The sequence below is a fragment of the Chionomys nivalis genome, chromosome 1 (genome assembly GCF_950005125.1).
Source record: "Chionomys nivalis chromosome 1, mChiNiv1.1, whole genome shotgun sequence".
Classification (NCBI taxonomy): domain Eukaryota; kingdom Metazoa; phylum Chordata; class Mammalia; order Rodentia; family Cricetidae; genus Chionomys; species Chionomys nivalis.
The window spans coordinates 9,320,067-9,334,726 of NC_080086.1; the positions used below are offsets into that span (position 1 = coordinate 9,320,067).

Here is a 14,660-nt window from a genome sequence, read left to right on the forward strand (position 1 = left end):
CACTGTAAACAAGAAACTAATAAATACAAGATTTGGATAGTCTGCCTTTCTACCTCTGCAGGACTTCAAGCAGTATGGTTGATTTAATCTAGATCTTCTCTGGTACATGGTAGAGGTTCAGTAACATCTGCAGTCTGGTAGATTTAATCTAGATCCTCTCTGGTACAGGGTAGAGGTTCAATAGCATCTGTAGATAAACAGTGTAGAACAACTGGAAAGATGCAGGCATTCCCTGTGGTAGAGTGGTAAGGACTCTTAAATGGGATAGTGAAGTAGGTCTTATGAGATCCAGTCTTGCATTAAGAAAGAAGCTAGAAACAACACAATCCAATCACCTACCACATATGTGATGGCATAGGCATGAGGGCAAAACCAGGAAATGTAAATTACTCACGATTTTCAGACTCATTGCAAGATGAACAGCTAAGGAAAGTTGCTGTGATTTTAACACAGCAGAGACTAGGAAAGATGGCCTAAAGACCAAACCAGTTAACTAGGAGTCCAGAGGAGAGAAAAAGCAGCTTCTTCCTCCTATTTTATGACAAGCAAGTACTAATAACTATCATGTATATGACATCACTTAGGCCTTCCAAATCTTAAAAGATAGTTATTATTCTATTTCTCAAATTAGAAAATTATAGCCAAAATCCATAAATCATCACTTCACTAAGAAGTAATGATGTGGGAGTGATTTCTTTCTAATCTGTTGCTTTCATTGGTTAATTAATAAAGAAACTGCCTTGGCCCATTTGATAAGCAAACCCTTAGGTGGGTGGAGTAGACAAAACAGAATGCTGGGAGAAAGAAGCCCAGTCAGTCGCCGTGATTCTCTCACTCCAGACAGACGCAGGTTAAGATCTTTCCTGGTAAACCAGCACGTGGTGCTACACAGAATATTAGAAATGGGTTAGATCAATATGTAAAAGCTAGCCAATAAGAGGCTGGAACTAATGGGCCAGGCAGTGTTCAAAAGAATACAATTTCTGTGTAATTATTTCGGGTGTAAAGCTAGCTGGGCCCGCTGCTCCACACAACAAAGTAAACTCTGTATTCCCATGGTTACATTGTTTCATTTGTCAGGTTCATTTTCTGGTGTTTTATTCTTTGTTTGCTTGCTTGCTTGCTTGTTTTATGTTTGTTTGTTTGTTTTTCTTGACAGGGTTTCTCTGTAGCTTTGGAGCCAGTCCTGGAACTAGCTCTTATATACCAGGATGGCCTCAGACTCATAGAGATCCACCTGCCTCTGCCTCCCAAGTGCTGGGATTAAAGGTGTGCACCACCACATCCCAGCTTCCAGTTAATTTTCTAATGAAAGATGTAGATTAAGCAATTTTTATATTTCTATAGGACATTCGAATTTATATTTGGAAGAAACTACAAACTTGGGTGACAATAATGGATTCTAAGTTTTAAGTACTGCCAGTTAGTCCATTAAAAATTTTCTTCAAATGAAAGTTATGAGGCTTAAAACATTAATCTTATTGGAGAATTCTATTGACAATTGAATTAAACAATCCCATCTCCTCATAAGACATCATGAGGGAACATACCCTTGGTAGGTCACAGTCAGTCCAGCCACACCAGGATTTTCACATCCCAGCGCAAACAGAGAGAGGAAGAGGAGGTAGCCAAAGACAGATGATCCCAAGTAGAGTTTTGTAGCTTCGAGAACTCCCAGCCTGAATTTTTTCATAACTATTCCCCCAGAGAATATTCCAAGGGCCACTGCAGGAATGTTGATAAGCCCTGAGGAATAAGAAAATATGTCATTCAGTAACTGCTTACAAGAAATCTCTGAGCATCACACATGTTCTTAGTGACAGCAAACATTCACCAATGGTTTTGATGCATTAAACTATGCTGTCCTGCCAGGTGGTGGTGGCGCACGCCTTTAATCCCAGCACTCGGGAGGCAGAGGCAGGCGGATCTCTATGAGTTCGAGGCCAGCCTGGTCTACAAGAGCTAGTTCCAGGACAGGCTCCAAAACCACAGAGAAACCCTGTCTCTAAAAAACAAAATAAATAAATAAATAAATAAATAAATAACCAAAATAAACTATGCTGTCCTTTTAAACTATAAAAAATATTGTTATTATTGGTAATCATATGCCAAGAGTTTGGGATGAGAATAAAGGTCACAGGTTAACAATAGCACAAGTGTAGTCTTGGAGTCTCACATTCCACATGACGCAATGTGAAGTTCCACTAATACTGAATGAACTGATCAAATCATGTCCTTTCTGGTAGATAAACAAAACTAATATTCTCAATCAGGTGGCAGTTGGGTAGACATTAATCTTCCTGAAAGCCATCTCTTGTATAACAGGCACATTATATACTTAATCTTTTAAGTAATCTTCATGTAATTAAAAGAAATAACCTCTCTGGTTACTCTTATATTATCTTATATTTTAAAGATGTTTCTACCATATATCAATAGATGAAAGGGCATTTAATCCATCTATTTTATTTGACTATGGGTTGTAATTTTTAATATTAAAATTGACATATTAGAATCCAGCTCTGATATAGAAGGGTCTTTCTCTATCTGTTGTTTCATAGGTTGATTAATAAAGAAAACTGCTTGACCTGATAGGTCAGAACACAGGTAGGCAGGGAAGACAGAACAGAATGCTGGAAGGAAGAAGGCAGTGAGGTAAGATGCCTCAGACAGACGTGATGAAGCTCCAGCCCAATATGGACATACACTAGAATCTTCCCGGTAAGCCACCATCTCGTGGTGCTACACAGATTATTAGATATGGGTTAAAGCAAGATATGAGAGTTAGCCAGTAAGAGACTAGAGCTAATGGACCAAGCAGTGTTGAAATGAATACAATTTGTGTGTTGTTATTTCAGGTGTCAAGCTAGCCGTGTGGGAGCTGGGCGGGATGAAAAGCAGGCCCGCAGCTCCTTCAACACAGCTCAGGCTGGAAACTAGCTCCAGGGTAGGGTCTAGGTTAGAAATAGGCTAATCTTCACAAGGACCTGAATATGAATTTATTAAAATGGAATAAAGGAGATGCTATGTTTGCTCTCCAGCTAAACTGAAGTGTGGGGGTGTAGCAGATGAAGGAGATGGAAGTGTCCTGGTACTTTGAAGGGGCAACAAACATCTAAAAGACATGTGATTGCTATTTTAAAAATAAGGAACATATTCTAGGAAGAATGTAAAGTATCTAGCTACTTGTGATCGAAATTCGTTCATTCTAACAGTTTCTCCTAATTAAAAAAAAAATGTGAAGATAGAATTAGCTCGCTCTCTCTCTTAATCTCTCTCTCTCTCTTTCTGGTGTGTGTGTGTGTGTGTGTGTGTGTGTGTGTGTGTGTGTGTGTAACCTTCCATTTTCTAGCCTATAAGTTAGCTCTGCTATGGATTCTGTGTCTATTATGTTAGTGTTAGTTCTTGTGGTCATGTGAATGAGAAGTGTTATCCATAGACTCAGACATTTGAACATTTGGTCTCCAGTTTGAGGAGCTGGTTAAAGTTATAAGGAGGTACAGCCTTGCCTGAGGAAGTACTTCACTGGAAAGAGGTTTTGAGAATTGAAAGCTTGATTCTACTTCCAGTTCTCTCTCTGCTTTGTGTTTGTATTTGAAGATGTAAGCTCTCGTCTTCCTGCCCCTGACACCATACCTGCCACTTGCTGCCATGCCACTACCCAACTAAGATAGACTCGCCCTTCTGGAATCATAAACCAAAATAAACTCTTCTATAAGTTCCCTTTTGGGATGGTATTTTATAACAACAACAGAAAAGTAAATAATGCAGCCCTATTTTTATAAACACACATTCAATAAATACAGAAAACATTGTACTCTTGAGAACATTGGGAAACCCCAGTTAGCAGTCTTCTGGACATGACAAGAGCCTGAACTTGTGAACTCATGGTTACTTGCATAAGTTCAAAGTAGCCAAAATTTCAGCATGTATGAGAGAAGGACTCAGGATTCCTAACTGAGGAGCTATTGACTGTTGGTGGGTGCTAGGGGAGGGATAATCAGTTTTCTTAAAAGTGAGGATGTTTGGGTGGACCATGCTTCAGTGGATGATCCCATATCCATGAGTGTACGGGCAGCATAAATTGTACTCAATATATATATAACATACACACTCTATCTATATATACATATAAAAATATTAAAATATTTAATATACCTATTTCAATATTCAATATTTAATATGTTCACTGAATAGTATTCATTATATATATTCCAGTGAACATATTGAATATTGAATATGGGGTTAGTGAATCTGGGGGAAGTTGCATGCAGAAATGAGGGTATCTATGTATGAACATCTCAAAGAACAGCAAAGGCCTTTCCAAACATCATGGCCAGCAGAGTAACAATCTGCAGTGGTGGCAGAGGGTGGGGGGTTGGGAATGGGAATAAGGTAGTTCAGGTCAACACAACTCAGTAACTGGTGTTAGTTCAAACACAGAGAGTCTGACCCCAAGTAGTTTATTGTAGGCATATTTAAGCACAGCATAATTTGCTGAAAAGTTTCTTGGTGATAATTAACTCACTCTCATGTACACAACAAAGCTGAAGACATGATTACATTGAAACTCTTTGTAACATATTCATGGTCTCTTCCATAAAGATGGGTTCTATAGATTAAATGAGGAAAACAAGCTCAAGATAAGAGTCTGGGGGAGGATTTGGTGTGATCTTGGCCACACAGATAGCACAAAGGTGCTATAGAAATTTGCATTGATATGGACCTTGGTTTATTGATACAAACTTTCTGCTCTTGATTAAGGTATTGTGCTTTTCCAGCTCATTTAAAGCTGTAATGGATAATTAAGAAATATAGCTCAATAGTCATCTATAATAGTCAAACCTGTAATCATGTTAGTTAGGTTTTCTAGATGTACAAAGTATATATTTCAGATAGATAGGTATTCTTCAACCACTTCAAAGAACTACAGAACATGACATTTAAAATGTTCCAAGAACTTAAGAGTTTTCATGACAGTAAGACACATCTGTTCCTGGCAGCACCAAGATACTTCAAGAGGATGATGGACATCGAAGAGGCTCCTTACAGAGTTTGCTAGCTACTTGGGCAAGAAACTGCTCTTGCCTGGACTGCTTGATGGTATGCTGGACATGCAGGACCCACAGAAAAATGACTGTTAAACTTGCCTAAAGGTGAGAAAGGGCCTTTGGGGTTCCTGCTTCATGAAAGAGTCTGCCAGACACATTCAGGACACAGAAGAAAGTGACTGATAAACTGCCAATATAGGCAGAACTGTCTTTAAAATTTCCTGCTTTGTGGAAAAGTTTACTGGATACTATGGGCCTGTAGGCTGAAGATGGATGTCCCAATGGTACAGAAGAGCTTTGGTTGACTGTCCAGGCAGCAAGATGTCTCTATCATTTCTAGAGTTTTAGAAGTTGCTTACAATGCACGTCCTGTTGACTTCGGTAATATTATATCCTTCTGGAGTCTTTGATGAAGTTGAAGAATTTATAATTATAATTATAGTTTTCCTTAGTTATGACAAAAGATAAAGTATATATAAATGTTGTAACTTTAATTCTTGCTTGACACCTGTTTTGTTAAATGTAATTTTACTATGTTAAAGAAAAAGCCTTTCTTTTTTATTTAAACAGAAAAGGGAGGTGATGTGGGATTCCCCTCTGCATGCTGTGAATACCATTAATTAATAAAGGAACTGGCTTGGCCTGATAGGGTAGAACAGAGCAAGGCAGGGGAAACTAAACTGAATGCTGAGAGAAGGAAGGCAGAGTCAGGAGAGACGTTATGGAGCCAGCACCAAAGACAGACATGCTAGAACCTTGCCTGTAGGCCATGTAAAATATAAAATAATAAAAATGAGTTAAATTAACACGTAACAGTTAGCCAGTAAGAAATTAGAGCTAATAGGCCAAGCACTGATTTAACTAATACAGTTCCCTGTGGTTATTTCGAGTATGAGATGCTGGGTGTTGGGAAGATAAACAAGCAGCCCTCTTTACAACACAAAGGTTATCAGGCTATTATCCACTTCTGCTCCTAAACTTCTGGGCAGAAAACAGGTTATATATCTACCTTTAAAGAGAGCCCTGTGTGTTTAACATTTCTGGTTTCCCTAGTGTTTATTTGTGAGCCCAAGGAATCTGTGGCTCCCACAAAAAAAACTAGTAAAAATTTTAAGTGTTTTAAAACTACCTTAGGGATCCTCCTCAGGGCTTAAGACCTTCTGCAAGTGCAGTGCCTCTACCCACTGAGCCATCTCTTCAGTCCTAATTTTCTGTTAGAAACATCTCTCTCTAAATAATATTCTTAATTTTCTTCTATGAAAAACAGGTTTCAATTAGAAAACTTTAAAAACCTCATCATGACTCTATTGTGGGAGAGAACAAGAGCCTGGATGCAATGTTGTATGATGTTGAATAACGAGGACCAGGCACATCTTCGAAGACAAGGACTCTCGTTCAAATTCCTGGGAAGAGGTTTGGGTTTATTTGATTGTTATTTTTCTCTTTATTCTGGTTAAACCTTGTCTTTCATATTATATAAAAACTTTAGTAGAAATGTATTGTTCCAATATGTGAAAACCTAAACAAGTAAATGGTAACATTACAAGTATTAGGAAAACATTTCGGGGAATTGGGGGCTTAATGTACAGTTTTAAAAACAGAATGAAAATAATACAAGAAATAAAGAACTAAAAACTGGGCTTAATTAAAATAATGATCATGACCACTATCAAAATTAAAATTACATCACATCAGATAGGGAAGAACTAAAAGGAGTAGAGAGAGGAGAAATCATATTGATGATATTATATGAGAAAAGAATATGTAATTAAAAAATGGAAAAATTAAAAGGCAAGGTAAAGTATATGAGAAATACTTGGAATACATGCATTCCATGAAGAAAAATATACAGTTGCCAGAAGTTACCAAGTGAAAGACTTGGAAGCAAAATAAAAAACAGCATGGGTAAATGGCCTATGCAGACATACTCAATATAAATAGTCATCAGGTAAATGATGTCACAGTATAAGGCTGACAACAGCAAGGTCTGGCAAAAATGTGGGGAGATTAGCATGCACCCACACATCCAGTTCATGTTTAAATGTGCTCTGCCATGTTGTTTCTCAGCAACACATACTGTCTATCATAGACTGCCTATGATCTAGTAATTGCATTCTATGAGCTAGTCAAATAAAATTAATATACCCACAGAATGATCATGGTTGTGTGATCTCCAGTAGCTAAAAGAATAAAACTATCCAAAATGCTATGGGCACTAAAGTTACTAAATATAAATAATTCATGGTATATTGATGTCACAGACTATACCATGGTAATGAAAAAGAACAAGCCATGAGTATTTAGAACCATGAGCAAATCTAAACATCAATTATCCAACTTGCGTGAGGCTCAAGAACAAGAAAGGCTGGCTTACAAAGATAAAGTTTGTCACACTTCTATTCATTAGGTAAAGTCTATGCTGGTAATAATGCTCTTGGGTAACAGAATGCTCTAGATGGTGACTAGTCTACACATGAGCACACACACACCACCACACAAATGTGCATATACATATGCATAATTAATTCAGTTAAACTATACAAGAAACATCTGCATACTTAACTGTTCATTGTAAAATATATCCTGTATATTCAAAATATATGTAGTATATAAAACTACATATAAAATGTAAAGACTATCTCAAATGTTCATTGCTTATTTATTTGTTCTCCTTATGCTCAGTATATAACACTAAGAGATATGGATAAAGTTCTATGGGGATATTTCTAAAATAGTTATTTTGTTTAGCCAGAAAATCATACAAGTGAGTTATTTTGAATCAATTAATATTGGAAGTGAAAATAGTTCAGTGATCTAATTTTGAAACTGCTTAGAATGTTGGAGAATAGACCAAACAAGTCAGTCACTTTAACAACTTCTACATGCTCATTATTCAGAATTTGTTATAGGAAAATTTCATCTTTTAAGATATACTCAGCTTTCCTCTTCTCTTTTCAGGGATAAAATTATGGAGTAATTTAAAAAATATTCTGTGAATAAGGGCTGGAGAGATGGCTCTGAAGCCCATGTGTGGTTCCTAGAACACACATTGGATGGGTCACAACTACTTCTAGCTTCAGCTCCAGGAGATTTGAAAGCCTTATTGACCTCTGACCTACAGAGGCATATGCAGTTATGTGCACAAATGAACACATCCACCCACCCACATACTCATCCACCCTTACCCACACATCCCCATAACACAGCCATACTATATAAAATATTAATACGAGAAATTCTTTAACAATTCCTATGAAGAAGGAAGTTATTTTAGAGTCTCATATCTTAAAAGAATGTGTCCCAAGAAACAGAATAAATTTAACGCCTCAAAATGGTGATTTTTAAATGAAATATTCCTGGAGAGAAGGAGTCAGTTCATGTTTTAAATTCTTAATTTTATACAGGGTATAACTCTGTATTTAAACATTATTATATTTCTTTTACTTTCTTATTCTTGTTTTGGTCCTTGAGTGGTGTTCTTGTTATTGGCTACATTAATATGCTATAAATACAATCCCTTCAAACAACATAGTCTCCAGAAATCAAAAACATCCTTCGACTCTGAGTTGTGCTATGGAAAACACAGTTATACTGTATAAATGCCTGCTGCATGCAATACCAGACACCATGCATGCAATATTGTCAATATTGTAAGGCATCAACAAAGCCTAAAACACAGGTATTCAATATCAGCAATAATCTAAAAATAAAAAATCCATGCTATATTCACTTTTTTATACTCCTTAAAGGACTGTGGGGAATTCTCTCACATCCAGTCACAGTTACACACCCACCATGTACACATACTTACCCTACTAGAGTTTTTAAAAACATATTCTTTTATTTCATCTAAAATACCCTAATGATTTTACATTAAAAACTGGAGCAATATAATATTACTAAGAATTGGAAGGGTCATGAAGGATGGTTTCTATGGGAACACATAACAGACAGGTGGGCATACCAATGACAAAGTTGGTCTTGGAGGATGACTGCCCATACTGCTGCTCAATGTACTTTGGTTTATATGTCACCATACCAAATAGAGAATTGAACTGAACAGTGCTTGCACACAGGTATAAGATGTATACTGGATTTCTAATAAGAGTCTTCAGGGATGGAAGAAAATCTGTAAGACAAAAACAATATGGCATTCATGCAACGAGGGTCTCAAGTGGTCTACACTGCAACCTTCAGGGCTGCAGTCTGCCCAGGGTTGGATCTAGGCACACACGCACACTCCTCTGAAATACTATATAGGACTTATGAGTGAGACAGGGACAGATGTGTCAGTGACAAGAGGGCAGAGCATTTCTCCTCTTCTTCCCTCTAGGAGCCCCAAGTTGGACACCAAGAACCACCAGTGTAAGTTTCTTTCTCCCAACATAGTTCACTGCTGTCTCCTTTAGTCAACATGCCTTGGCTTTGAAAGGATCTTTCTCCTGTGATTCATGCAATGAGCTTCAACAAGTTCAAGAATGTCTATAAAAATAAACACAGGATGGCTTGAAAATAAAAAGATGGGTACAATTTCTCAGCCGTCAACTTTCCTGAGGAGAAATCTGGATTACAAGCCTGACCTTTGCCTCCCTCCCACTTACACCCTTGCTGAGACACACGTTTCTTTATATTGTTGGGGCTTATGTGTAAAAGGCTCTTAGTCATGGAGTTACAGTCTCTTCTTTCTGTCCATTCAGACTTACACTGAGAAGCTACTATGGAGAAGAACAATGGTATGTGAGAGAAGGTGGAGCCACCTAAAAGGAAAATATGCAGGACTCTTGTTCATCCACCTGCATAACTTTTTCAATAAGAATGACTTCCCCCCTCCATTTCTGCTTCCTGTAATGGTTTCTCAACTTTTCTTTCAGACAGGGGAGTCAAATGTTGTTATGCGTACCCTTCCTCAAGTCCCACTAGGAAGACGGACATGAGTCCGTGATCAAGGAGAATATGACTTACTTCTTGCCATTTCCATGATTTTTGTTTCTTCTCCAGGGGCCATTTGGTAGTTAATAGAGTCATCTATAATGAACTTGGACTTCTCAGATGAGGATCCAGAGTCCTCTATACTTTGGGATCTTGGTAGAGTCTTGGGTAAGCACCAAAAGGGAACAGCTGCAAGGAGACTTAGGAGCCCTGCTATTAGGTAACCAAGCCACCAGGCCCCAACCCACTGGGGATCCTTTGGAGTGATGGTTATGTGGTCTGAAAGACAGAGGTTTGTTAAGTAGCAACGTTTTCAAGGTTAGGGTGTTGAAATGCATTACTGCAGAAAATAAGTTCAAGCAACAACTCTAACGCATCATAAATAATTACCTAACAGGATCAGGGGGTGGTCTCAGAGCATGAGGATCAAAGTTCAAATACCCATGAACACACACACACACACAAATATGTGTGTATGTATGTATATATGTATAGGTGGATGGATGGATGGATGGATGGATGGATGGATGGATGGATGGATGCCAGGTGGGTCTAGATGCTAATCTTTTTTCCAGTCTCCAGGGTAGAAACAGGAGAGTCACAGAGCAAGCTGGATAGTCACACTAGCTATATCAGTGATCTCTGGGTTTGACTGAAAGACCCTGCCTCAAAGAACAAGGTAGGAGAAAAATTTATAATAATTTCATAGCATTAACTAAGGCCTCCACATGCATGACCATCCATGTACAATGCTCCCACACATGTATACCCAGGACACAAAGAAACATGTATATATATGTATGTGTGTATATATACACACACATGAAAATAGAAAACATCTGATAGTTCATACATGGCACACACACATGTGGTGGCGCAAATGAATGTAGACAGATTATATAGATATATACAGCTTTAATAAGGAAATAAACTTACAGGACCAAAGGTTCCCGCGGTGTACCGGGAAAGCGGAGCAAAAGAAAAGGGCTGCTGGGCTCACGCCCGGCAGATTTATCCGTAAACATTAGCCCGAGGCGAACACGCCCCCAATGGGTGGGGCTATGTCCCTACACACACACACACACACACACACACACACACACACACACAATCTCCAGGAAAGGCATTCCTGAAATGTTCCTGGAGGACTTTAGTTTCTCTGTTTGAATTGTAGGTTAATAAGTCAGAGACTAAAGGCTATGTGAGGCTCATGGCTTTACACTGTGCTCTGGGACTGTGCCTTGAGTACAAGGGAGAGAACAGGCCATATAACACCCTATAGCCAGCTGTTCCTTCAGAAGCACTTGCATCTGATTTACTTATTAAATTTTAAGATTGTCCACAAAGAATAATGGCTGCCAGTCTCCAGGATAATTGCCTAGTTGGGAAAACAGGGCAGGGGAGATAGTCTAAGACTAGGAGAGGGGGAAGTGTGGTCACTAAAGACTTTTGCTTCTATGTGTTTGCTTTATTGGTTGATGTCACTATAACAAATGTTGACACATCTGAGACAAGTGAGAGCCAGCAGGAGTCACAATTTGGAGCCTGAACCGTGTAGCTGCATAACTGGCAGTTACAGAAGAGGATCTGCCTTAAAAACAGACCACAGGTCACCCTGTTCTAACCGCTACCTGTTTATCCTTCTATACCCATTAATACCTGCATTGCACAACACCTGGGTACCTGAGTTCCATCCCAGGATCCACCTGGTGAAAGGTGAGAACTGATTTGCACAAGTTGTCAACTGACCTTCTCAAGTGCATCATGGTATACACATACAAACAAAAGTGTAATCAGATAGGTAGGTAGAAAGATAGATGATGATAGATAGATAGATAGATAGATAGATAGATAGATAGATAGATAGATAGATAGATAGATAGATAGATAGATAGATATAGATAGATGGATGATAGATAGATATAGATAGATAGATTGATAGATAGATAGATAGATAGATATAGATAGATAGATAGATAGATAGATAGATAGATAGATAGATAGATAGATGGTTAGATAAAATAAATAGACCTACTTACCTAGATTTACAAAGCCAATATCAACATACAGTTTGGCGCATAATGAACCCAAGAGGAAGCCAAAAATGGGCCCTATAATTGCCACTGTCTGCACACACCCTGCACAAAAAAAGCAAACCAAATTAAAATAAAACCTATTAGCGGGGGGATAGAGGAAAAATAAGAATAACTGCCACTTTGATTTGTCTTAATAAATTAATCAAATGCTGAGCAGGAAATATAAATGAGATGACATTGGTAGCTGCAAAATAAAACTTGGGCACCTCACCTGTAGTGGCACTGGCTATTTTTCAATACAACAGCTCAGGAAATAAGTCTTTCTCTATTTGGGGAGAAAATTATTACTTCTAACACAGGAATCCACTCATGGAAATAACACTAGGACTATAACAAATTTAAATTCTAAACATGAAGCAAACTTTAGTCCTGACAGTTGTGCTGTCCACAGTTTAGGAATCCTAGCCCTTGAGTGATGGAAGAAGTAGGTAGGGACTAAGTGAGACAAAAACAAACAAGGAAAACAATACTAATTTGGTAATCTTTATCAGAAAATTATGGTCAGTAAAGCAAAAATTCTGTTTTGTCATTAAAATGGATTTTTTCCACCTCAGTGATAAAGAGTGCCCACTCATTTATGTGGCGCTTGTGAGGAAGCATTGTGAGGAGAGTGTTCTCTCGAGAAGCAGAAAAAAAAAAAAAAGCCAATTTTGGGGCAAGTTTTTCTAGAAACCTCACCAGAGGTCAGGGGCAGCCTGATGGATGACTGTAACAGGTTACCCAGAGCAGAGCGCCACCAGGACGTAGAAAGGTCATCCTGCTCAGCTAAGTGTTTCCCACACGCCATTCATTTCCCTGCAGAACTCAAACACTCATATTCCTGGGGACTTCAAGAACATGAAGAGACATTCCCTGGCCTCTTCTCTTTCAAAACAGAAGAGAGAGTAAGACTGTGGGAGCCTCTGAGAACCTCCAGAGGTAGGTAAATCTTAGCCAGTATCTGAATCCTTGCTCAGTGTATCCCATATAGTACCGCCTCAGCTCCGGAGTTATGCTCCGGTTCTCTAATAGAGTGAAAGTCTGTTCTTAAGTCTGTATTGGCATCTGCCGGATATCAGGGATTTCTGTGGTATGTGCCCAGAAACACAATAATTCTTGGCAAAGTCTCTCATCCAATCTTGTCCTTTGTCCCTAAAGGCTATGCATTCAAAAGATCAGCATTCCAAGAAATCAAAACCAGTGTATGAAACACAGTTGACACAATAGTCATGCCTGCAGTTCTAATTTCTGACTGGATTCCAGAATGTGAGAGACACCCATTAAACAGTGCATAGACACATCTGACCCTCAGAGTTCACTTCTACTACAGTTTGTGTGGAAGATTTTCCAGGGCATTCCCCCCTCTTTTGTAGACACAGATGAGTTCTGCAGTTGTCTGGGACACAATCTACAGATGCGGTAGCCTTGAGCCTTGCTTATTCTCTTTATATTTCTTTTTAATCATTCATACCCACTTTCAAGGTTCCAGAATTCCTTCCTTTCTCATATAGGAAAAAAAAGATCCTTTAATCGGGACTTTTATAATGCAAGGCGGTTTCTAGAACTGCAGAAACAATATGCACACACACCTATACACACTCACACACACAAAATGTTAAAAAACAATCTCTGAACTCTGAAATCCCCAAGATGCCTTCACAAGGTTCCATGCCATTACTGTCAAGATCACAGCTATTTTCTTCTAGTCTAGTGTTCTCTTCCTTATGCAAAAGACACCGACTAACAAAGTGTCTCCACTGTTCAAATCCTCTGTGTATTTCAAACAAGTGTTAACTGAATGAAGGCATGGAGACTGAGTGCTAAGACCTTCCACACTAAATCTGAAATAGACGGGAAGGGAGCAGACAGACACCCCACTTCTCACACTAGATGAAGTGGACATTACCAATATAGAAAGCAGCATTGTCTTCACTGGCAAAGTCATCCAGATAGGCAATGCCAAGGGGTTGGATGGGAGTTTCCCCTAATCCTCGCAGAAGATTTCCCAGGAAGACATAAACCCACATGGAGGAGCTGGCATCCCCTTTGCATTCTAGAAAGAGAAGCAAAAAGAAGACTAGAGTGAGCTCACTACTGATGCGAAATGTTTATTCTACATTTCTATACTCAGCTTTAAAATTGTGTTAGAAGGCAGAATCAAAATCTGCCACAGTGCTAAACTGGTAAGAGTTTGGAAGAGGCTGAATTATTTTTTAGACTTCTGTCTCTTCCACAGTTAAATCTGGAGGCCTCACTAAGAGATTCTCACTTCTTCAAATTCCTTGAATTTAGTTGCTCTCTTTTTTTCATTTTGAACCTACAGACATGTTTGGCTTTCTATACTCCAACCCCATTCAGCATGTTCTCGGAGGCAAAACAGGCCCTGAACAAGTGCTTATCTACACCCACTTTAGTACAAATCGTGTCATTTTTAATCACAAGTATTTTCCATTGTTGTCTAAGTTCTACCTGAAACTCAAGTGTTGACGTGGCTGACAGCTGCAGCACGGGCTGTATTGCCTACAGTTCTTTGTGCTAGTAATCAACCATTTTTAGAATTCTCCAAACAAGTGACATAAAAATTACACATCTCATATTCTTTAAT

At 38.6% G+C, this 14,660-nt stretch overlaps 1 protein-coding gene across 3 annotated transcripts in view; it reads right to left on the reverse strand.

The window, feature by feature from the left end:
- Positions 1-14,660, reverse strand: part of LOC130877568 (solute carrier organic anion transporter family member 1C1) — a 50,704-nt gene that overhangs the window by 13,394 nt on the left and 22,650 nt on the right. For all 3 annotated transcript variants that reach the window (XM_057774999.1, XM_057774991.1, XM_057775008.1), the window contains 5 exons: positions 13,962-14,108; positions 12,020-12,118; positions 10,014-10,259; positions 9,016-9,180; positions 1,551-1,746 (listed from right to left, as the gene is read on the reverse strand). In XM_057774999.1, the coding sequence (XP_057630982.1) occupies positions 1,551-1,746; positions 9,016-9,180; positions 10,014-10,259; positions 12,020-12,118; positions 13,962-14,108 (853 nt within the window). The remainder of the gene's footprint in view (positions 1-1,550; positions 1,747-9,015; positions 9,181-10,013; positions 10,260-12,019; positions 12,119-13,961; positions 14,109-14,660) is intronic.